General features: G+C 45.5%; 1 protein-coding gene across 2 annotated transcripts; it reads left to right on the forward strand.

The window, feature by feature from the left end:
- Positions 1-1,349: 1,349 nt before the first annotated feature.
- On the forward strand, positions 1,350-21,125 carry Ak2 (adenylate kinase 2). Of its 2 annotated transcripts, XM_051188866.1 has the most exons (7): positions 1,351-1,529; positions 7,603-7,728; positions 10,990-11,100; positions 11,233-11,327; positions 16,998-17,070; positions 17,801-17,996; positions 20,195-21,125. In XM_051188866.1, exons 1-7 carry the CDS (start codon positions 1,437-1,439, stop codon positions 20,197-20,199), a joined length of 699 nt encoding a protein of 232 aa, XP_051044823.1. In that variant the 5' UTR covers positions 1,351-1,436; the 3' UTR covers positions 20,200-21,125. The 2 variants fall into 2 exon arrangements, with proteins under 2 accessions (XP_051044822.1, XP_051044823.1); XM_051188865.1 differs by lacking the exon at positions 20,195-21,125 and having other exon boundaries at positions 1,350-1,529; positions 17,801-18,163.
- The last annotated feature ends 3,625 nt before the right edge of the window (positions 21,126-24,750 follow it).

Consider the following 24,750-nt stretch of genomic DNA (forward strand, 5'->3'; position numbering starts at 1 on the left):
AATCACATTTTCACAAAAGGTTGAGAAAGGGTCCTTTGGGACAAGGATGAAACTTTGACATACCAAAAAGCTGGAGGCATCATTCCCTTGTCGAAAACAGACTCATCTCTCTGGATTAAAACTTTTTCCTGACTTCAGTCAGGGAGATTGAGTATGCATATATATATGTGTGTTTTCTTTTTTTATTATTATTATTGTTGTTGTTGTTGTTATTGCAGTCCTGGGGGTGAGCCCAGAAACTCCTCTCTGTGTACTATAGCCCCAGCCCTCTTCTTTTTCATTTTGAGACAAGGCCTTATTAAATTGCCCAGGCTGCACTTGAATTTACCATGTAGCCTAGACAAGCTTTAAGTGTGATCCTCCCAAATAGCTAAAGTCTACACACCAGGTTATTGTAGAATTCATTGTACAACCTTTTACAGGGACAGCTTTTAGGGGAGATGGTCCCCTAAACACACTCCTGAGGTCTGCACTTGAAAGGGTCAAGAGAAACTGGGCTGTCTTGTAACTGCTGTAATTTTGTTTTTGTTTTGTTTTGTCTTGTTTATTGGTTTTTTTGTTTGTTTGTTTGTTTGTTTGTTTGTTTTGTTTTTCAAGACACGGTTTCTTTGTGGCTTTGGAGACTGTCCTGGAACTAGCGCTTGTAGACCACGCTAGTCTCGCACTCACAGAGATCTCCTGCCTCTGCCTCCCGAGTGCTGGGATTAAAGGCCTGTGCCACCACTGCCCGGAGTAACTGCTGCAATTTTGTATGGGTGGGCATTTGCCCTTATGATTAAACAGTGCTGTTAAAGAGGGGAAGGGTCCCAGAATACAAATTCGTTGGAATTTATATAACCAATCTTATTGTTGGACATTTGAGCTATTTACTCTTCAGTGTTGAGCTCAGTGTTGAGAATAAGGCGATCAACATCTTTGCTAGAAAATCATTACAAACTCCTGGGTTAGGTCTTTTGAATTCCTGGAAGTAGAATTACTGGCCCAAAGGGTACGAGATGCATTATTGCCAATTTGTTTTCTAAGAGTGATTTTCCCCACTTACTCTCCCACAGGCAATTTCACAGGGCTCAAACAGAGCCTCTGGAGTCATTAACTGTCAAACGCCAAACCAGAACTTTCCTCCCGCTCGGGGCTTCCTTTCCTCCCGCCCACTCCACACATCAGCCGAGAGCCGCACGCGCTCTCTGCCTCACTCTTCCCAGGCTGGCCCGCCTCTTCCTCGCTCCCTCAACTATTCTGCCCAATCAGAAACTGGGACCCTCATGTTCGTCGTACGATTGGTGAACACAAACATCCGTCAGGCTCGGGGGCGGGCGTAGAGGGCTGACGGACGCGGCGAGCGGCCAGTGCGAGTCCGCAGTAGTCTGCGCTCTGGCCTGGAAGCGCTAGAGCCACCGGTGAGGTGTGCTGGCTGCTGGAGAGAGGCTTTGGCAGACATGGCTCCCAGCGCGCTGGCTCCCGAACCGGAGAGTCGGAAGGGTATCCGGGCCGTGTTGCTGGGGCCGCCCGGGGCTGGCAAGGGGACCCAGGTGAGTGTCCGCTCCACGCTCGGCGGCGGATCCCGCGGAGCTGCAAGGTCAGGGCGGTCGGAGAGCCGGAAGCTCCTTTCCCGCTCCGGAGTGGGCGGTGAGCCCTGGCCTGCAGAGACCCTCGCGGGGTCTCCGGCTGTGGCGCGGTGTTTAGGGGAGGGTCCCATTCGGAGGAGGAGGCTGAGGTGCGGTTGGGGTTCTTGGGGGGAACCCAGACTGACTACGGGGTCGTGTTAGGGGACCCGGGGGCTGTTAGCTGAAAATCGTGAATGGTAGGACGACCCCCCCCCCCCCCGAAGCTCACAAGCCTGAGTGATGAAAAGCTTTGTGGCCAGGACGCCCTCCGAGTTGGGAGTGGATTGTCCTGAGTCAGGGATAACTTCCATACACAAGGGGGTAGAACTTTTTTATTTTTAATGATTAATAGCTAGGGGTAAGGAAGTCTCTCCAACACGTGGGGCAGAGTGGGAGCTGGCGTGTGCTGATCGAGGCGTGCTGCCAAGAGTGAGGCAGGATCTGTATGAGGCACCGGTGTTAGGGGGATGGGAGAAAACCCTTCCAGTTCACCCGAAAGCTGGAGGTGGATATGTCCATCGGGTTTATCAACCGCAGGAGCCGTGCGGGTTGTGAGTGGTACAAGGAGTGATCGTGGGCAGCGCAAGATAACTCTTAATATTAGTTGAGCGATCTTGCTTGGGACGGTAAAATACTGACTGGGTCATCAGGTAGGACAACAGGCCCAGAGGTCCGATGGCTCTCCGAAGTCAGTGAAATCGGTTTCGGGGAGACGTGTACCTCCAGAGAACAGGAGTTGCCTTCTGCCCCACTGCAGGGCCTCACTTGGCATCTGGGCCATAGGTCAGGGTTGGAATTTACGATCTCTCTAGGATTTGGAAGCTCACATGTTGGGTTATTGGTGTCACTTTCTTACCTAGTGTGTGTGTAGCATCAACCTTCCCCTTTCTCACCCCTAACTCCCTGCCTTGGGACCTTTAACCTTTAGAGGTTAAAGAGGGAATTCTTTCAAGGCAGGGCCCTTAAGCAAATGGGCACTGTTCAGTCCTCAGGCTTGTTAGCACTGCAGAGTTTATTGTTGTTTTTTTGTTTTGTTTTGTTTTTTTAAAGTTAAACATGCATGTGTATGTGGAGGTCAGAGAACAACGTGCCAGAGTCATTTTCTTTTTCTTCCATGGGGAGCCCTGAGGTCATCAGACTTGATGGCAAACTACTTTAGCTGCTCAGCATGTCACCTGTCCTGTTTGCCACTTCTAAACGTTTTGGCCAGCAGAGGGTCATCTTGCTCGTTGTTGGGACCCCTGTGACACCCAGCACATCACCCGACTCTTGATGGAGTTGCTGGAGATGGATGAGGTACACAGATTAATGGGGTGGGGGGTGCTGAGGAGAGAGAAAAGAGGTGTAGAAGGCTTAGTTCACTTCACTTTACCTGTGCCTCTGGGTTGTGGGTCGGGAACCTTCTCTGCAAGCTTTTAGGTCCTTTGGGGGGACCTACACCACTACTTGTACTCAGTGATGTTGACATCTCTTCATCCCTGTTGCTGTAGCTCTCAGTTATTGGGTAATCCTCAGTTTTAAGTGTGTTCAGTCTTTGATGTGGACAGCTTCTACTTGAGTTACTGAGAATGGACAGGATGGTGCATGCATGACTTTTTTTTTTTTTTTTTTTTTTTTTTGGTAGTTTATATTAAAGTTGATTGTTTTGGTAGTGAAATGGACGACTTGTACTGTGCTGAGTCGGGCTTTATAGTCTAGTGAGCTGTGTAACTTCTTAGCTCCTGGGAAGTGAAAAGCTTACAAGGATATTAGAAGCTTATAGCCTTTATGTTGGGAGCAACCATACATTCCTAGATGCTGGTATGGCACATTACAGATACACGGTGAATGTCCACTCCTCAGTACCACGTCTCTCTGTGTCCCACTCTGATGTAGTTCATTGCCAAGCTGATTTATTCAGGTTTGTGGGACATTTCACCGATGAGCTCGTTGAAGAAGGTACAAGAATGGTGGGAGTTGGTCCAAGAAGGCTTTGCGGAGTGATTAGAAGTTTGGCTTGGAAGCTGAATTTGGCCAAGTGAGCCGTAGCACATGCCTTTAATCCCAGCACTCAGGAGGCAGAGGCAGGCGGATCTCTGTGAGTTCCAGGCCAGCCTGGTCTACATAGTGAGCTCCACTATAGCCAGAGCTACACAGAGAAACCTGTGTCAAAAAAATAAAAAAAAGGAAGGAAGAAAGAAAGACACTTGAGTGGCAGCTCAAACCTCTCTGTACTCTCGGAGATTAAGGCCAAGTTTGAAGACAGGCTGGCTAAAGTTTGAGGCTGACCTGGCTACAGAGTGAGACCCTGTGTCCAAAAACAAAACCACAAAACAAAGACCTGGGGCTTCAGAAAATATCCAGTAATCACCTAACCTCCATCCTCCTCCCTTTCCATATTGGGAACCATAAAAGTATTGGTGGTTATAGCTTTATAGCATTGAACAAAAGTTCACACAGAGACTGCAGAGTGGTAGCCTCACCCCACACACCCAAACTTTTTATTGTAAGTTTTAAATACACATAAGGGTACAGGTGAAAGCCTATCTCGGCTACTAGGGAGACTGAAACAGGAGGTTTAGGAGTTCCAAGTCCTGTCTGGGCTAAGAATGAGATCAGCCTAGGCATCTTCCTAAGACCTTGCCTCAGAATAGCAGGGCTGGGAATGTGTTTGCTGGTAGTTCATTTACTTAGCTGTGTAAGGTCTTGAGTTCACTCCTCAGGACCACCAAAAGAAGCAAAAGAGTGATGTAATGAGCCCCAGTAACGATCAGCTGATGGCGGCCATTGCCTCCCTGCAAATTATGATAAAGCAGCTGTAGACACAATAACATTTTTTTTAGTATATTTTAGTATCTCTAAAACAAAATTTAAAAACACATTAAGTACAATATCCCCTACTAAAGATTTAACAGATTTCAATAGTTAATGTTCAAATTTCTATCAGTCTCACACATGTGATCATTTTAACTCTTTTTTTTTTTTTCCCCAGTCTTTTAAAAAAAGATTATCCAGCATGTGTGAGAGGGTGTATGCATGCATGAGTACTCGTGTGTAGGGGGTCAGAGGACAGCTTTCAGAATCATTTGTCTCCTTCTACCATATAGGTCCCTGGAATTTAACTCAAGTCATCAGGCTTGGTGTGTTTACCTACTAAGCCATCTTGCTGTTTCTCTTCTCCCCCACCCCCACCCTGAGACAGGGTTTCTCTGTATTGCTTTGGAGCCTGTCCTGGAACTAATTCTGTAGACCAGGCTGGACTCCTCACAGAGATTCGCCTGCCTCTGACTCCTGGATGCTGGGACTAAAGGTGTGTGCCACCAACACCCTGCTTGTTCCTTCATTTTTCTTTCTTTCTTTCTTTCTTTCTTTTTTTTTTTTTTTTTTTTTTGTTTTTGTTTTTGTTTTTGTTTTAATGCTATTGTTTTCCACCCTTATGTGTGGAAAAAACTAGCTTGTCCCAAGAATATTTTCCCTTTTCTAGGAGTTTTCAATTCATATTCCTCTGGTGTGTTTAACATCCTCCTCTCTTCCATTTCCTGCAGATATTTAGTTTGCTGCATCCAATTTATCAGATGCTTCAATATTGTTTGTCTCTGACAGGTTTGCAGCAGTTGCTGTCAGTTGCCTAAGTCTAGTAATTAATTATGAGTGGTAAAACAGTATCATTCTGATTATGTAACTCCTTTCTCATTCCTTGGCTGAAATATCTCTTTTCTTCTCTCCTCCCTGCACTCCCTCCCTCTTTTTTTTTTTTTTTTAAGACAGGCTCTTAGCAGGTAGCCCAGGCTGGCCTGAAACTCAACAGCATCCCTGCTTCAGCAGAAGTGTGAGATTCCAAGTTTGCACCACAGCTGGTGCTTAGCTTGTAGGCCTGTAGAGAAAAACTTTCCATCCCATTTGCTCACCCAGTGATGTAGGTTTATGAAGTGCATTTAAATGCTTGGTTTGTTACCAATTTTGACAGCTTTCTAAGTAATAGGTTGACTGTGGAATGTTTTCAGTTGTGGAATTTAAAAAACAGTTACAACTCATTTTTCTGGTGAAAATCAGAAGATCGGACAGCAGTGGGCCTCTATGTTCCAGTATGGCAAGAGACACTTGTAGCTGGCTACATTTCTGCTCAGGGTGACCCCTTCGTGGACAGCTCCCTCCCCAACCCCCTTCACTGCTTAGACTGCCTGGTCCCTGTTAGCAGCTGACTACACTCCTGACCTGGTCATGCCTAGGGCCTGCTCAGTGATGTTTGCTACCTGTATAATTCCATATGACATGATTTATGTTGGCATGGCTAAAGTAAATTTCCTGTAATAGTTTCTGGGCTGGGAGATGACTCAGTGGACCCATAATTTTTTTTTTTTAAGGCAGGATCTCTCACTGGCTTGAAGCTCATCGGGTAGACTAGCTGGCCAGTGAGTTTAGGCATCTGTCTGTCTCAGCCTCCCCAGTGCTGACTGGGCTTATTAGCATGGAGCACTCCACCCAGCTTGTTTTGATAGATTGGTAGAAAGCTCTGTTCCCTGGGGGTATGTTCACAGTGCAGCTTGCTTTCCATTGTCATTGGTTGCTGACCTTCATTTTTCCAGTGTCCAGTCCTTAACACTTTCTCACTGGGTTCCACCTCCCTATGGAGTGATTTCTTCACCTCAATGGAATCAGTCTGTGAATCACAAACCAGATTTTCCTGCATGGAGCCCCATTGAATTTTGTTTTGTGCCCAAGAGCACACCCAATGAACTAGTTTAAACAGGGATCCCAGTTACTTATCTTTTCCAACAACTCAACAGAAAGCTGAGCATCTGTGAATACAGAATGGATATTGGAATATCCGTACCTTTTTCCACTTAAAGTCCACCAGACTCTGAGGTGCCCATTTGTTTGATGTCGTTGTGGGAAAAGCTAAATGTGTGTGATGATAGGGGACCTTGGGTGTGCCCAATTACTGAGCTATGTCTATTCCAGCACGATCTGAGCTTTGGGATCTATTCCTCCGTTTCATTGCCTCCAGGGTTCATGGAAGAGGCATGAGGGAATATTTCTTTTCCATCTGAGAAAACAGCTGGGAGAGGTTGCTAAAACAGCTAGTGCTCACTGAGGGTCTTCGTGCTGAGCTTTGTATGTGCCAGTTCTGTCTAGTCCTTTTGGGCTCAGTGAGATGGTGTTATTGCCCTCTCTGTTTACTTAGAGATTTCAAACCTAGAAAGGAGAAGTAGCTCCTCAAGCCATATAGTAAGGATTGAGGTAGTGGGGGATTGACTTGAGCCTATCCACACTCATAGCCAAAAGTTGAGCCAGCGGGGGCAGATGCCTGCTGTAATCCCAGCCCCTCAGGAGGATGGGGATCAAGATCATGAGCTGCATACCCTGTCACAAAACCAACCAGAACACCCCCTAAAACTGATCTCCAGGTGACTACTGTAGAAATGTCCTACCTGTGTGCCTGCATAACTCATTACGCACCACAGCCACTTTCTGAGTAGGCTGTGTTCCTTACGTTAAACAGATGTGGAAATTGCTCTGGGTCTGTGAGTGGACATTTTAGCCAAGATACTGCAGCAGGTCTGCCTTGCCTGCCCCAGCTGCCAGGCCTAGTGGCCACAGCATACCAATTTCACCCTGTGGTAGATACTCAGCACATTGTGTGCCAGGCCTTGGTCTGTCTGACTTATAAAATGAGCTCATTTAGTGTTCTAGAAACTATGTGAAGTATTGCAACAGGGAATGCGACCTTGTGTTTCAGTGGTATAGTTAGTTGGAATAGCTAGTGTTTATAATAGCTTCCTCAGTGCTAAGTGTATTCTAAGTACTTTACATGCAATATCATGTAGTCATACAATTCTTACAATAGCCCTATCATTGCTTTACATTAGAATATAAGGTAAGATGCATTCCTGTTACAAACAAAGAAGTAGGCATTTGGGTAAGTTCACACGGCCAGTAAGGACCAGGACCAGGGTCATGCTCATACACAGAGCATACGGTGTTAATTCTTTCTTGGTTTTTGTCTTTGACTCCACAGGCACCCAGATTGGCTGAAAACTTCTGTGTCTGCCATTTGGCCACTGGGGACATGCTGAGAGCCATGGTAGCTTCAGGTTCTGAGCTGGGAAAAAAGCTGAAGGCGACGATGGATGCTGGGAAACTGGTAGGTTTGGTCATACCCGTGACCCCCAGCTGCATGTGGCTACTTGGTTTTGACTTCATTAAACATTTACTTCCTTATCCATCACAGACACACCTTCACCAGCTAATGCAAACACAGGACATTTCCACTATCATAGAAAGTCATTTGAGGTAGTCCTGTGTAGAGATGTTTCTAGTAGACTGGCAGTTAATGGGAGCTTTTAACAGAGCACATTATTTGGTTTATTCTGGATATATTGTTTCTTCACCATTTATATGTGTAATTTTATTATTTTGTGCATATGGGCAAGGACTTTTCTCATAAAGCCATCTTGCTAGTCCTGTTCGTGGTATTCTTTTTTCTTTCTTTCTTTTTTTTTTTTTAATTAAAATGGAATTATAAGGATTGGAAAGATGGCTCGGTAGTTAAGAGCACATAGTGCTCTTTCAGGGGAGCTACGTTTGATTACCAACACGCACATAGTAGCTCACAACTGTCTGTAACTCCAGTTCTCTGAGATCCAGTACCCTCTTCTGGCCTCAGCAGGCACCGGGTATACACATGGTGCACAAACATACATGTAAATAAAACATGCATAAACATAAAACATAAAGTAACACATTTTTTTAAATTTCAGGGTGTGTGTAGGGGATGGTGTTTGCACAAACATCAGCCAGACGAACACACCTTTAATCCCATTGCTGAGAAGCAAGCAGGCAGGTGTCTGAATTTGAGTTTCAGGTCAGCCAGGGCTATACAGTAAGACCTCTCAAAACAAAGAAACAAACAATATATGTGCACTGTGTGTGTGTGTGTGTGTGTGTGTGTGTGTGTGTGTGTGTGTGTGTGTGTGACTGTGTGACTCCCCATTCCCTTTCTTCCTCCAGCCCCTCTTATGTGTTCATTCTTGAAGATACTTTATAATACTTTTTGTAATTCACCCAAACTAAATATAACAAAATGAAAGTGTTGTTCCCAGGACAAGACTCTGGGGTGTATGCAAAAGATGATTTGGGAGATCGTAGGAATGTTTTTAAAGCTCTTTTGTGGCTCACTTACTCTGTATTTCTTATTTTGGTTGTGAGCCTAGCTTTTAACCACTGAGCCATTTCTTTAGCCCAGTCCTCTGCATTTATTTCTAACAAGGGAGTTACTTGGTAGTTGTGGAAAAGTAATCCTATGTAATGAAACAGTTGGCTTGATTTGACTAATACAGTGAATTGACTGAACCTTTCCTTAGGGCCAGATCTTTCTTGCCTCTAACATTTATTCTAGAACCTGAGTTCTGTTAATACCTTCAGAAGTCATTTTGTTCTTGAACACAGTAGGCAAGTGCTGGACCTGTGAGCCACATTGCAGTTACTCTGGCCCTTTGTTTTTTTGTTCTTGTTTTTAATTTTCTAAATTATGCACTGTCAATATGTACATTTGCTTGCTACAGCATTCATGTGGAGGTCAGAAGACAACTTTGGAAATCAGCTCTCTTCTTCCATCATCTGGGTCCTGAGGGTTTTTTTGTTTTGTTTTGTTTTGATTTTTGAGACAGGGTTTCTTCTCTATATTGTTTTGGAAGCTGTCCTGGCACTCTCTCTGTAGACCAGAACTCACAGAGATCTGCCTGCCTCTGCCTCCTGAGTGCCGGGGGTCTTGAGTTCTAGCCAGGTTGCCAGGCTTTGGTGGCAAGCCCTGCTACCCACTGAACCTTCTCATCACTCCTGTTTTGTTTTGAAGCAAGTTTCACCATGTTTATCTGGTTGGCCTGGCTCTTACAGGTGTCCCAGGCTGGCCTCCCAAGTGTTGAGATTATAGGCATGGACAACCACAACTATTTTCTCTGGTCCCTGTGTCTGTCTCTGTTGCTTGGCTGAAATCTGAACTTTGTTTTTATCCCCAAGTTAGCTCATGTTAGGCCTGGAGATACTAGAGCAGTGTTGGGTGGTACCAAGCCTGTCTGTCCACACAGTGCTCTCTGGCTTTCCCTTTACGTCAGTGAGGCCATGAATCAAGCCAGAACGATAGATATCTTGGACTTTGGGTTTTGGCAGAAAATTCTGTGTGAGAGAAAATTGGGATGTGGCAATAAGATTGCTTATCTCCAAACCTTCAATCAGTTGCAGAGTTTATACTTTGTCCCTAAGTTCATAGCTGGTTCTAAAGATAAAAGCTTTAGCTGCCAAGAGAGACAGCCTTTACTATAATACAGGTGGGAACTTTTCTCTCTTTAAAGGAAAGGTTTTTAATGCTGGGAGAGATTTTTGGTGGGATCTTTTTGGAGGGGCTGAGACTACCTTGTGGTGGTTTTTTTGGTTCATTGTTTCTGATCCAATATTGCCAATTCGGTGCAATTCTGTTTCATGTCTTAGATAGCCCGAATAAAAAAAATCAAGCTGACAGATCAATCCATATTGTTAGTCTAATGAACTTGTGAGTCAGGGATTATTAGTACATCCCTACATTCTAGTCAAACTACTACCCCAGTTCTCAGGTGATGTCTCTGCCATGGACCCTCATCGTCTCAAGGACAGCATGTTGCTGATAAGCTGTTATGTGATGGTTAATCAGCTACTGGCAGAAGTGGCCCATAGGGCCTAAGACATGGAGCTGCCCTGCTGGGGCAACAGGCTATAGATCTCTCTTCCTTTACCCAGTTTATTGAAACATATTAGAGTTTCAAGGAGAGGGGCATATCTGACCCCTGGAGACTTATGGAAGTGAGTGTTACCACTGGTCAGCTTTGCATCACTGTGATAAAGTGATAAATCCCTAAGAGAAACCAACTAAAGAAGGAAATACTCTCTTAGCTCAGTTGCAGTCCAGAGTTGCTTGGTGTCAGAATGACTGAGCCTGCACCTTACAGAGGCAGAGAGAGACAGAGAGAGGACAAGAGTATATACTTACTAAAGGAGGGTGGCTAAGAGGTAAAAGTGCTCCGCTCATGTCTGAACCTAAAGTTCAGTGCTGAGCCCAAGTAAAGGTAGAAGGGAAGTGGGGGCTCCAAGCACATACCATGGTACATGTGCCCTCCCTCCCATGTACACACATGTTGAAATAAAGTTTAAAATATGGTTTGGGAGATCAGCTCTTCAATACATGGATTTCAAGGGGGTACATTTAAGATCCAAACCCTAATGGAGGTACCCCACATTTACTCTGCTTTTGCTTTCCTGGAGTCAGGCTGACTTGCTGTTTAGAAATCAGGTCATATATACGTGGACTCTTGAGCTAGTATTTGGGATATATAACCTAGTTGACAGATTTGAACCCAAGGTTCTTTTCTTGTAGGTGAGTGATGAAATGGTTGTGGAGCTCATTGAGAAGAATTTGGAGAGTCCTTCATGCAAAAATGGCTTTCTTCTAGATGGCTTCCCTCGGACTGTGAGGCAGGCTGAAATGGTAGGTGGTGTTTGTGTCGCTGCTGCATGAAGGCAAGTGCTGGCCTTTTCTATGAATTACATTGAAGGCAGCGATCAAGCTTGGTAATCAGAAGGCTGATTGAGCTTAGGTGGGTCCCACACTCTTTTGCAGCTTGATGACCTCATGGAGAAGAGGAGAGAGAAGCTTGATTCGGTGATTGAGTTCAGCATTCCAGACTCCCTGCTGATCCGGAGGATCACTGGAAGGTAGGTGTCCCAAGAGCCAGCCTGCATGCTTCATCAGAGCTGTGTGGGGCAGAAACTTGGTGCCATTTAAGATGTTTCCATCTTGTATGTCAATGTCCACTGACGTAGTAGGGTGGGGACATGGAGACAAGAGCAAAGGATTCAGAGTCGGACAACATCTCTGGTCTAGGCATATTGCTTTTTGTTTTTATTATTGTTTAGTATTATGTTTTTAATGAATTCTTTGTGAATTTCATACAATATATCTTGATCATAAATAATCCCATTCCTCCCAGATACACCCGCCTTGCCTTATAAACCTTCTTCCCCTTTTAATAATGACCCACCAAGTCCAATTTGTGTTGCTCATCTATTTATGGATATGGGGTCATCCACTGGAGGAGGGTTAGCCTACCAGGGACCATACCCTTAAAGAAACAGACTTTCATAGCTCCTCGGTTAGGAGTAGGGCTCCCTGCTAGAATGTTGACTAGTTGATCTAATGCTGGTCTTGTGCTGTGAGTTCAGGAATATAATGGTTCTTACTGTGCCCAGAAAATACTATTTTGTTCCTGTCTTCTCTGACCTTTGGAGTTACAGATGGTTGCGAGCCACCATGTGGGTGCTAAGAATCGAACTCATGTCCTTGAAGAGCAGCCAGTGCTCTTAACCACTGAGCCATCTCTCCAGCCCTCCTCTCCCTTTTTCTTTGCCTTTTGTTTGTTTATGAGACAGGTTTTATCTGTGTAATGGCCCTGGCTGTCCTGGAACTAGCTTTGTAAAGCAGGCTGGCCTCTAACTCACGGAGATCCACCTGCCTTTGCCTCCCAAGTGCTGGAATTAAAGGCATATGACATCACCACCACCCCACCTGTTTTGTTTTTTGTTTTTTGTTTTTTGTTTTTTTTTTTTAATGTATGCATTGCTTGCTTGCCTGGTGCCTTTGGAGTTCAGAAGAGGGCATCTGATTCTCCTGGGATGGAGTTATAGACAGTTGTAAGCTGCTTTATGGTTGCTGGGAAATGCACCCCGGTCCTCTGGAAGAGCATCCTGTTCTCATAACCACTGGACCAGCCATCTTTCAGCCTCTCTGCCCCCCCTCCCTTTTTTAATGAAAGAAATTTGATTCGTAGTACAAGTACAGCTTGTTTTCTTATTTATTTTTCCTAAATAGTGTCAAGTGAGCAGGTTTGTTAAGAAATCCTCACTGCTTTGGTCTGTGGTTTCTCTCTGCTTCGTTTCTCTGTATCTGCTTCGTGTCCGCCAGCACCACTACAAGAACCCTTGTAACTTTCTTTATTGAGTCTGGAGGGAGGGGACTTATTGAAGAGCATCATTAGAGCATGCTACAGCACAGTTGAAGTTCCCATGGGCGCAGGCCCTGCTGCTTGTCCAGGGTGCAGTCATCAGTGGTAGGCTGCTTCTCAGCTCTCGTACCATCTAATTCACTGCAATTAAATTTGGTAAAGGCCTACTTTGAGATGTAGATCTTTTGGTGGCCAGGGAACTTGAACTTGACCCTGTCCTGGGCCTCAGCTATATGTTTCTTATTCTGCAGCCAAGCATAGATGTTCTTGATGGCTTGATCAGTGTGGACCCTGGGGCTCTTCAAAGCCACCCTGTTGAGAGCCTAGATTGGGGGCCTCATGGAGAACAAAGACAGGAGCACCACTCCCCAATTGTGAAAGCCTCGGTGGCAGCCCAATAATAAGGGGCTGGGTGCACCCTTGGAGGCTGGTAAAGGAATCTGGCATACTGAATTGCCTGTAAGGAATGTAGCTGTATATGTCTTTGTCATTTTCATGACACTCTGGAAGGTTGTTTTGGAAGCCTGCTGTTTGGGGCATTTGTGATCATTAGTTTGGGCTGTTGTGTGGTACCTCACAGAATTCCATAAATCATTCTTCATTGTTCCCTTCTTGGAATGCAATTAGTTGATGCTGCCACTGTTAAAAGGGCATGTAAATTTTGTATTTAATCAGGAAGAAAATGAATAGATAAGAGTGTGAGATGTGGTATCCTGTAAGTCTCTGAAGGGTACATTCAAACCTACTTTACATTAATTTCTTTTCAAATTTACCTTTTTTTTTTTTTTTTGATGTTTCCAGCGATTTCATAGGCTTCCCCACAACAGAGACGTGTGTTTCTTTACAGTCTCTTCAGACATGAAGTAAACAAAATTGATGCAGACCAAGAAGCAGTAGAATTGACAGTAAGGAACATCCCTAGGCTTGGTATCCTTGAGGTACAAAGCAGGCAATAACGCTGGAGGTCTTTAACTTGATGAGGTCAGCATCCTGGGTACCTGCTCCTACATCAAACCACACCCCAGGGCTGAAGGCTATGACAAGCTCTGGAAGAATAGTACAGTGGCATCTGCTTTGATCTCAAAGAGTCGTGTCTGAAATTTGGATGGTTCTGACCATTCAGTGTGTTAGGAAAAAGAGAGCCTGGGGATAGATGAAAGGGCTGCCTAGGAGAGGTATGCCATCAACATGGGGTAGAATGAGTGTTGGTTAGGAGAGGGGCTCAGGCTGGAGCCTATGGTAGACTTTGACCCACAGTAGGAGCTATGCTTTGGAAGCTGCAGGGGCAAAATGAGTGAAGTTGGGACGAAAGGATGGGCTCAGGGAGATCTGCAGAGTGGGCTTGACACGGGTTAGGAGTCATCACATGATCTGGAGCCACTGGGTATTAGTGCAAAAACTGCATTCTAAAAACATTACCTTGGTGCTCACTGTATGTTAGGGGTGGGTGGCAGATCAGGGCCCCATCTGGGAGCTTGCTCACATTCACTGAAATGACAGAGACTTCTGACTGGCTAGGGAACAGGGTGAGAATCTAAGGACAGGTTTCAGGGTGACAGTAGAGGGAAGACGGGAGGGAGAGACCTATCCATTTAGAAATGATTTAGTTTAGTGTGGCTCCTCCCTTAGAAGACCCTGTACCTCACAGGCTATGCCGGTGAGTGAGGAGTTTTTCCAAGTTCACTCAGCAGGTGTGTGGTGGGACTAGTCCCTGAAACTTGCTTCCTGCCTCCTACTTTGCCTTCCTGATGGGTAGAAGAGGGTAAGGCAGGAACTGGGAACTTATGGATCTCACCATAACTATCTTGAACTAGCTGTGACCTCAGTTCTAATGAGTAGCCTATTTTGTTTCTTGATTATTTGTTCATAATGGTCTGAATTCTTTGTCATGTTTCCTGGAATGCTAATTATCTTACCAGTTAGCTCCCTGGTGTCACTTCCCAGAGTCCAATAGCATCTCCCTTTTGTGGATGAGAAAACAATGGTCTAAAACAGCAGTTCTCAACCTGTGGGTCTCAGGTAGAACAACTGTTTCACATGGGTTGCCTAAGACTAACAGAAAACAGATAGATACTTATATTACAATTCATAACAGTAGCAAAATTGTGAAGTAGCAACAAATATTAAAGGGTCACAGCATTAGGAGGGTTGAGAGCTATGATCTAAAGTGTCATGCTACAGATGGCAGTGGTGTAGAACCTAGTCCTAATCACTGCCCACCAGGCTTAGCGGCTCCTGGGGCTGTTTTGGCTGTCCCTTATCTAGTCCCACCTGTCTTGAGAACTTGGAGATCAGGCTTTCTTTCATTTGCCTCTTTGGTTTTCTTCAGAGGTATATGCCTTGTGTTCTTATAAACAATGTTTCTGAATGGTAAAGAATAGCATGTTGTGTATAATCTGAGGGCTGAGGGTATCTGGGTGTTTTTGAGTGGCAGCATAGGGATAGGGAGAGGAGAGAGTTGCATTTCTTGCTTTTAATGTTAGATGCTCCCTGTTCTCCAGAAGATAAAGAAATGCCAGTGGTCTTTTTTTTTTTTTTTTTTTTTTTTTTTTTTTTTGTGCTTAGTCCTTTCCAGAGGTGCTGAGGCTAAGCAGGTCGCTGGTGTTCTCCCTCTCTGAGCCTCCTACTGGATGCTGTTTCTGAATAGATACGATAGAGAAAGCCTTTCAGGGCTCAAATAATGGAGGACACAACTTCTCCATAAGTAGTTGCCATCACGAGCCTACTCATTCTTCACTATAACTGATTTTCTGTGCTGTTACCTTGCCATTAGCACTTACCACCTTATATACTGTAAATGGGTCTTGTCTCCAGTAGGAAAGGACTTCAATAGTATAAATAGAATCTCCCATGTGGTAGGCAAATTATGATTTTTCTAACCTCTGAGCAATGGTAAGGCCTAGAAGAGTCATTGCTCCCATAGAAAGAAAAGGCACACCAAAAGCCAAAATGGTGATCTGATTGGACAGACTTTCAGAGGAGACAGGTATCAGTTAAATAGAGGGGGAAATAAAGACAGTACTACCTGTCAGGCGTGGTGTCGCTGCACACCTTTAATCCCTGCTCCCAGGAGGCAGAGGTTATAGTGGGTCACCCTGAGTTCTAGTCCTCTACAAGTCCTCTACAAGAGCAGAAATCACTGCTAACTACTGAGCCATCTCTCCTGCCCTGTGTATGTTGTATTTTCTTAATGGTGTGTCTTGAGGTATGTACATGCATGCTACAGCTCACAGGCAGAGACCAAAAGAGTCAGTTCTCTCTACCATATGGTTCCCGGGATTGTGCCCCAGCCATCAGGCTTAGTAGGTAATGCTAATAAGCCTGCCCTCCCACCTGCCTTTGTTTTTCTTTTACTTTGTCTTGTTTGTTGATTGGCCTTTGATTTTTGTAGCCCAGGCTGGCCTTGAACTATGGGAATCTTCTCACCTCAGCTTCCTCAAGTTCTGGGATTACAGACCTAAACCACCACACCCAGCTTCTTTGTTTTAAGACAGAGTCTGATTGTGTTGCCTAAAGCGATCTCAAAATCCTGGGCCTAGTAAGCAGCTCCTCCAGCTTAGCTTCCCTGGTAGCTGAAACACCAACACACACTGCAGTGTCCATCTTCATGATTGGCTTAATATGTCTCTTCTCCTAGTGGCTTGGCCTTGTCACGCTGTCATTTGTGTGGTCACAGAGGTGTGCATCATCGTCTGCTTATCCACAATATGTTTTCATGTGTTTACTTTTTAACCAAATTGAATTAGAAAACAGTACAAGCAGGCGCATGTTTGTGATCTAAGACATTTGGGGGAGGTACAGAGTAGCTTAAGCTCAAGTCCAGCATAGGCTACATGCCAAGACCTGTCTTTTAAAAAAACCAAAAAGCAGAAAACACCAGGGTTAATTTCTATCTTCTGTTCCCCAAATCTTGTCCCACTTGTTGGAGCTGTCGATTTCTGCTAAGTGCTGCTTGTAGCAGAGATTGTGACCCACCGCTTTGTAGCCAGCTGGGTTCAGCATAAGATCTGGTTTCAGCTAGGAACTGCTTTAGAAAATAGGTATGAATAGAATGGGTGACTGTGCGCTGAACATCAGAGTCCTCCCTCCTAAGGCCTGGACTAGGCAGTCTGCCAGCTGCTTTCTTTACACTTGGGCAAAGCAGGAAACACCCTCTGCCATAGGCAGGGTAATTGACGTAGTTATTTTCCTAAACAAGAGGTAACAATAGCTGGTCCTCTGCTAGAAAAGCCAGTTATTTTCCTAGGCATGAGGTGCTAGCTGGGTTCTCTGCTGATTTAAGTCTTCCATTCTACTTCTCTGCCTCTGCTTGTTATTCCAGAGTCCCCTGGAATACAGAGCTATTTCCAGGCAATCTGACTCACAATCACTTGCTATCTTGCAGGTTGATTCACCCCAGTAGTGGCCGGTCCTACCATGAGGAGTTCAACCCTCCAAAGGAGCCCATGAAAGATGATGTATGTTTGTTTTTCCTTCCTCCTTCTTTCATCACTTAACCAGAAAAACATATCACTGTCTTGTTTGTAAATGAGATGGCTGGTGACAGATCTGGACAGTGTCTCCATGTGGCTTTATGCTTATCCTCTGTCACAGCAGCCCCTTCCTGACACCATGGCCAGCTAAGCAGTTGTCTTGTTGGGAGAATGTTGCCAGGAGGTGTCACTGAAGAGAGCTTTGCTGACCATTGTGTTCCAAAATACCCTGCTCATTGGTACCCACTGACTTCTGCCCTGGGGTCTCATCCATGGTCAGAGAGTCTTAATGATCTTTGTAGAGCATGCAAGCAACAGGGGCAAATTTCCTGGGCTTCCCTTGTCATGTGAGACAAGTACATACGGGTCGTCCGGGGTCCACAGCTCAGACAGTTGACAATTTTACGGGAGTCCTTTCTCACTTTACTTGCTGCTTTTACGGTGTTAATGGGTGATGCTCACTAATTAAGCAGCTAAGACTGCAGCTGCTAATGCAGTTGATTGGGATGCACTCTCGCAGTCTCTGGGGCCTCTCTCTCCTTCCAAGTCTAGAAGGGCTTGTGTTAAAAGTTGAGTAGCCTGAGCACAGGATAACAAGCAAAACACATCACTGCTTCTGGGCCTCCTGCTCGAATGGGCTGTGAGATCAGCCAGCATCCCAGCAAAGTGTCCAGCTCTCATGACAGTCGCATTGTCCCCTCCTTTTCCCTCTCAGATCACTGGAGAGCCCCTGATCCGAAGATCAGATGACAACGAGAAGGCCTTGAAGATCCGCCTGGAGGCCTACCACACGCAGACCACCCCTCTCGTGGAGTACTACAGGAAACGGGGGATTCACTCTGCCATAGATGCATGCCAGACCCCTGATGTCGTGTTTGCGAGCATCCTAGCAGCCTTCTCCAAAGCCACATGTAAAGACCTGGTTATGTTTATCTAATGTTGGGTTCTAAAAGGAATTTCTTCTTTCTGTCCCTGTTAAAGGAATGGGTGGGCACAGCACAGGAGGCTGGGACAGTTCCTCCCTCAGGCAGTGAGGGTATCTTCTAAAGTACTGATTAAAAAGCACTTATTGGATGTATCTCATGTATGTGCAGCGCTCATCTGTATGTGTTTGGCGGAGTATGTGCTCATTCTTACATTCTGTATCTTCTGTTGTTTTACCAGCTGTCTACTTTTCTTACCCATACTTTTCTATTTATCATTTTTAAAAATTAGCACACACAGTATTAGATATCATTATGGCTTTTTTTTCTTTTTTTTTTTTTTTTGAGACGGTCTCTATGTATCTCCAGCTGTCCTGGAAATCACTATATTGGCCAGATTGGCTGAAAACTCAGAGCTCTGCCTGTCTTTGCCTCCTGAGTGTTGGGATTAGAGGCTCGAAAGGTGTGCTGTAGTAGATTTTTGTTCCCCCTCATGCCCTGTAATCCCCCTTCCTATGATGCAACTCCCCCTACACACACACACATACACACACACTCTTCCTTTTTTTTTTTTTTTTTTTTTTTTTTGGCCAAAATAAGCTGTTAAGTATTTATCTGTCAGGCACCCCAGGTGCAAAGCCTCATAGTACTTAACCTTAACAAGCAGCTGGTTCCAAGTCTAAAGTCACGTGAAGTCAGTTAGTGTCACAGCTCCTGAAACACATTTCTTGACGGGAAACAACAGCCACAAGTCAGTGAGTGCAAAGGGATCAGTAATTTTTTCCCTTTGAATGGAATTTTAAAGACAAACCTGGGGTTGGGGCAGTTACTAGGATAGATTTGCACAGTTGGAGTATTTTTGTGACCCACATCACAGTGCTGTAAAGTTGAGACCATTTGGGATTTCCATCTAAACAATGAGTTGTCATCAAAGAATTAAGCCAGGTAGATTTGAACTTTAGGGCCAAGTAACTCAGAGCAGCCAAATGTACTTCCCCAGATATAGATCCAGTTAGGTAGGTTTGGTTTTGTTTGCCTGTTTCTAGGGATGAACCAGTGACTAGTTGATAATCTCTTTTTGGATTCATTCCCATTAAAAAAAAAAAAAAATTATTCAAACACCGTATGTAAAACCTAAATCAAATATGTCCCTTTCAATGTAACCCTTTACTCCATATTCCATGATGGTTAGCCACAGACTCCTCAAGAAAAGATCTCTCAAAAACAAGACCACCTGTGATCAAAACAAACTTTTATTGGTAACCTTAGCTCCCACTATTACAAATGACCTGTGGTTTGTGCTGTGCCTTTTGGTCTCTGGATGATTTGTGACAGATAGATTAATAGGCTGCTGTGACAAGACCTCAAAGCCTTCAGTCTCGGGAACAGCCATTAGAAAGTTAGCAACATGACCAGTAAATAATGGTGCTTGCCTCCGTGTAACCTGCTGGCTCTAATGTCCTTGGTCCCCGTCTGGCCTGAGCTCTCCTGTCTGTTAGAAGGCCTGCCCACTCTCCACATGGAAACTCCATGGGTACGTGGCTATCTTGCTTTCCTTTTAACCTCTAAGTGTCTGCTGCCGCTGCCCTGCCTTGTTTCCTCGGCTTTAAATTAATTCTATCTGCTCTTAACAGAAACCCAGTCTGGCCCTGTGTGTTTCTGGAAAGCACATGACTGCTGGGAATGGGCAAGGGAGAGGAGTGAAAGCAAAACTACCAGCTGGGCCTGCAAGAATATGAGATCTTTCTCAGAATGAGGGTGGATTTCCCTGACAGTAGCTGCAGGCACTTGTTTCTAAGTGCAGGCACCTGAGTGGTTGCTAGTTGAATGTGATCTGTGCACGGACATCTGCCACCTGTCCACATATATATATATATGTGTGTGTGTGTGTGTGTGTATATATATATATATATATATATAATACATATTCAAGTGTGCACATACACCTAATACCTGTAACATCCGGGCTCTGGGTAAGAGCTGGAAAACCATAGGTGGTCGGGATTGTATTTTTGCTTTGTTTGATTGCAGACTTGTAACCTCGACGGGCATGAGAGCTTTCACCTGGCAGAGAAATGTCCAGTGTTTAATGTGTTTGGTTGCATGCCAGCCTTCCCTGATATTTACTCGTTTTTGTTTTTTTTAAAAAAATTTTTTTGTTCTTTCTTGTTTCCTCTCTATTTCAGCTTAGTAAAAGAAGGCCAGGCGAGACTACACCCTGCTCATCTCCCCGCCGCGTGATACCTGCTCTTAGGTGCTGGGCAGAAGGGAAAAGGGTGGTCACGGGAAGGAAGGATGGTGAGGGAAGTGTGAGGGGCTCAAGACAAGCATTTGGAACAGTGGCAGTGTTATAATTAGAAAGGGGTTTTTTTTGTTTTTTGCGCATGGATGGGAATTTGTAAACTATAAGCAAGGGGAACAATTAATTTTTTAAAAACTGTGATTGGAGGGCATTGGTGCGAATGAAGAGCTACGGTATTTTTTAAGCAATCAAGCTTCCATTTACTCTGGACCACAAAGCTAATGCTCCAAGAGACCTCAGCTGCTCAGAAGCTCATGGATCACCAGACCAAGAATGCAGCCGTCAACTGGGCCTATGTATCCTGTGTGGGTGCTGGGGGTGGGGTGGGCTGTGGCCTGTGGCTCCCACGCCATCTGCAAGTATAGAGGAGGTGGGGATGTGACCTCATTGGGGTCCAGTAAATCATTTTTACTGGAATTGGGGGGAGCAAGGGGACACAGATCCCACACTTCCTATCACTTACAGTCACCTGCAAACCTTCAGCAGCCACCCAGCACACACTAGTCCTTACAACTTTGCCTCTGTTCATCCATGGGACCCTTTTCAGTAAGTGAACAAGGCCTAGGAATGTAGTTCAATGGCATGTGTGTGCCTAGCATTACAAGGTCCTGCTGGGTTCAGTCCTCAACAATGAATGAGGAAACAAAACTTAAACTGTCTTAAGCTAAAGCATCCAAAGATTATCCTTCTCGTCCTCAAATCCTTTGACCGGGATCACCCAACAACACTGTGATGTATTTTTCAATGAGGTGCCTTCATAACTGACCAAATGCTGCCGTTTGGCTCCTGAGTCAATAAAGTATTTTGAAAATTTGTATCCCTGTTGTGGCATTTTTTAAAGAATTCTGAACTACAAGACAAAAGATGATGTCGAATCCTGGACCTGTCTTTAAAGCTCATCCCGTTCATGACAGTTAACGTGCTATATACTCCTAAGGAGCCTGCACCCTTGTAGCCATCAGCTCCTGTGCAGGCCTTTCTTGAGCCAGACAAGGCAGCTTAATCTAGTGGTGGCTAACAAACCTGTGTTAGTCACATACTTCTCTCCTGTCTCATCTGAAAAGTCTGTGGTGCTGGCTTCCAGGACTTTCAACATTACAGAGTTTGTAAGAAGCCAGCCCTTGGCTTGGTGCCCACCACACAGCAGGCATCAGGATAAATGTTGGGTCAGAGCATACACCGACCAATATCTGCTTCCTCCTGGGCTGGATAATTAGGAATGGACAGTTATCCGCTGCCTGGCAAGCCTGTGCTATTGCCTAAGCCACGTCTCTGGCTGCCTTCCCAGCTGCCACCATTAGCACCCCCGATTGCCACTTTGTCCTGTTTGAAATCTGTTTACTTCCCAGCAAAAGTGATCTTACGCTATTGATACAAACCGAAGCTCTCACTCTTGGAAAGCTGCCTTTGCTGGTGAGGTTCTGGGAAATTGCTGCTGTTCCCGAAACCAGAGTGGACTGAGCTAGAAGCACCACTGCTCTTCAGGCATCTTGTGACTTGCTGGAATATGGCATCCTGTGCTCACTGAGCCAGCCCCCTCCAATCCTCTGTGCTCCATCTCTGAAGTTGCCTTGACGTGCCAGCGTGGCTGGTTTGCTCAAATCTGTGTATTCTCTGGGCTGTTTGGATGTCTGAAATTTTTTGGCTTTTCTTGATTGTCATGTACAATTCAGGAAAAAAATGTCAGACCGACCAAGGCCAAGGATAAACTGAGCAAAGTCGGAATGAAGCATGTGTTGCTTTGGACTCTGGTTCCTTCACCATGTATTAGGTGTGATGAACAAAGAATCAGCTCTGTTCTGAAGATTGACATTGTACCGAGTACTGTGCATAAGCTTCATGCCCTGAGCCCCACTCATGTCACCCCTACCAAGACATTGTTCGGTGGAAACCAGCATCTTGTTCAGGCAAGGAACTCAATACTGAGGAAGCAGTCCTCTGTATCACAAATGGGCACAGTTGGAACACTGTCTAGCATGGGTTTGTCCCCGTGACATTGCTGAAGTGACCCAGTGACTTGTGCAGGTATGTAGGCAAGAAGATCCTCCCTAGCAAGAGCTCTTTCTCTTTCAGACACCGCCAATTCTGAGGGTCCAGGGTATGTGTCACCTCTTAGGATCTGTTGTGCACAGAGAGTCACCAACAGCCAATCGGGACAAGGAGCAGACTCAGAAGATGTCTTGGTGCATCCTTTACCACAAGATACTGGGTAGCCTTTCTTGCCCCAGTGGAGAGTGGGTTGGTCCCTGTCCTCACTACTCATATGCAGGATGTTCGGAGAGAAAATGTAGGTATTAGGAAGACTGTTGTCTTTCTGGGCATCAGGAGACTAACTGAGGATTGCTCACCTGAAGTTCCCCTAGAAGTGAACTGCTAAGATTGTATGCAGAATTCTCTCTCTGTATTTTTTTTTAATCCTTTTTCTTTTTTGTTTTTTTTTTTTTTTTTTTTTTTTTCAAGACAGGTTTCTCAGTGTAGCAAACCAGGCTGGCTTTGAACTCAGAGATTTGTCTCCATCTGTCTCCCGAGTGCCTATGCTACCATCATCCTGGCGTGTCTCTGTATTTTCATAGCTGGTGGCTTGATGTATATAGAATGTGTGCTGTGTGGGAGGGTGTGTGGATTGTTTTCAGCCCTGCAGAGGTCTCCATGGCGCCTTTGTGCTCTTGGACATTCGTAAACATCTGGGAACGGTGAAACCAGAGCTAGCCGGTCTCTGGCTCCCTGTCCATCTGCCGCCAGGCTGACAGCTTTGATGCTCTAATGTGGATAGAGAAGAGATTCTCAAAGAGCCTGGTTCAGAACAGCTACAGGCTGTGAATGAATGAAAAGAGGAATCCATGCAGGTGTGCGCGTCACTATGAAGGACTTGGGAGCCATGCCGACACAGATAAGATCTGTTTTGTTACAGTTCTCTGGGGTTCTCAGGCTTCCTTGCTGTTGGCCCAGAGCTCCATTGGACTAGGTTTTCAGAGCTCCCTAAGACCACCTGTACCAGCAGGGCCAGAGTGGGTGAGAGGAGTTGGTTTCCCTGACTCTGGTTTTTGGAACAAGAGGCCCAGCAGGGTGTGTGCTGGCTCTGCCTCACAGCTTTGCGTCTCTGTCCCCGTGTCTGGTGGCACTGCATTATTCATTACTTCAGAGGAGGCACTCTTGCTGGAGTCTCAGGCTGCCCTAGCGTTGTGTGGATGCATGTCCCTCATGGAGGACCACTCCACATGCCCTACTCCTGGTCAAAGTGCCGTGGCAGAGTAGGTAGGAATGGAGGCCCAGGCCAGGCTTAGACCAGTAGAGATAACCCTCAGGTCTACAGACAAGTAGACACGCCCTGAAAGTTGCTCTGAAGCAGGAAAGCATACTGTGTGGTCCTTAGAGCAGAGCTGCAGGGCAGTTCCCCCTGGCAGCTCCTTTCCACGTGACCCCCATTATCCATCTATGTGACTCAGTATACACATGACACATTTAGTCCGGTGTCGGGAAGTAGAGGCAGGGAGGGTCAAGACGTTTTTTGTTTACATTGGGGTTTTGGTGTTTCAAGACAGGGTTTCTCTGTGTAGCCCTGGCTGTCCTGGAACTCACTATGAAGACTAAACTGGCCTCGAACTCAGAGATCCACCTGCCCCTGCCTCCCAAGTGCTGAGATTAAAGGCATGCACCACCATCTCAGTGCATCCCACTAAGTAAGGATCGGGGATTTAAAGTTACCCTCAGCTATTGAGTTTGAGACCAGCCTGAGTAACATAAGATCTAACCTAAAAATAAATAAAGGTTTAAAAAGGTCAGACACTTACTGATCATCATAAAGGTTTTAAAAGCAATTCTCCAGATTAAAGAGATAGCTCAGCGAATGCCTTTGTGGGATCTGTAAGGCCCCGCCCAAGTCCTATCTCCAGGGCCCAGGTTAAAAAGCTGGGCTTGGTGATATGCCGTTGTAACCCCAGTGCTGGGAGGAGAAAAGGACAAGTTGCTGGGGCTGGAGAGCCACGCTGCCTTGCTGCATTGGTGAGGTGTGAGGCCCAGGTCCCAGAGAGACACTGTTTCACACAAGGGGAGGGAGCTGGACAGGGTACTCTTGGCCGTTCTTGCAGCTTTTGCAGAGGACTCAAATTTGGTGTCTAGCACCTACTTCCGGTGGCTCAGAACTGCCTGGAACTCCCCCTCTGGGGCCTCCAACATTCTCATGTACCTACCCACACAGACACAGCACATGTACTTTAAAATTGTTTTTAAAAAGGTGTCCCTGGGAAGACGCACCTGTGGCTAACCCTTAACCTCCACAGGCATGTGCACACACGTGCACACAACACAAACTAAACAAAAATCTTTGTTATGTAATTTACCATCTGTCGCAGACAAGCAGGTTTATACTCTCTGTGGAGAGACAGAGTGCTTTATGCTAAGAAATCTTAGCTAGCCAGACAGAGGCAGGCAGATCTCTGA

Source organism: Phodopus roborovskii, unplaced genomic scaffold, assembly GCF_943737965.1.
Source record: "Phodopus roborovskii unplaced genomic scaffold, PHOROB, whole genome shotgun sequence".
NCBI lineage: Eukaryota > Metazoa > Chordata > Mammalia > Rodentia > Cricetidae > Phodopus > Phodopus roborovskii.

Excerpts from the sequence above, each read along its gene's own strand:
- Ak2 (XM_051188865.1), top strand. The coding sequence starts at position 1,437 with ATGGCTCCCAGCGCGCTGGCTCCCGAACCGGAGAGTCGGAAGGGTATC. Across the intron at positions 7,729-10,989 it reads CGATGGATGCTGGGAAACTG|GTGAGTGATGAAATGGTTGT; the intron begins GTAGGTTTGGTC and ends CTTTTCTTGTAG. Across the intron at positions 17,071-17,800 it reads AGGAGCCCATGAAAGATGAT|ATCACTGGAGAGCCCCTGAT; the intron begins GTATGTTTGTTT and ends TTTCCCTCTCAG.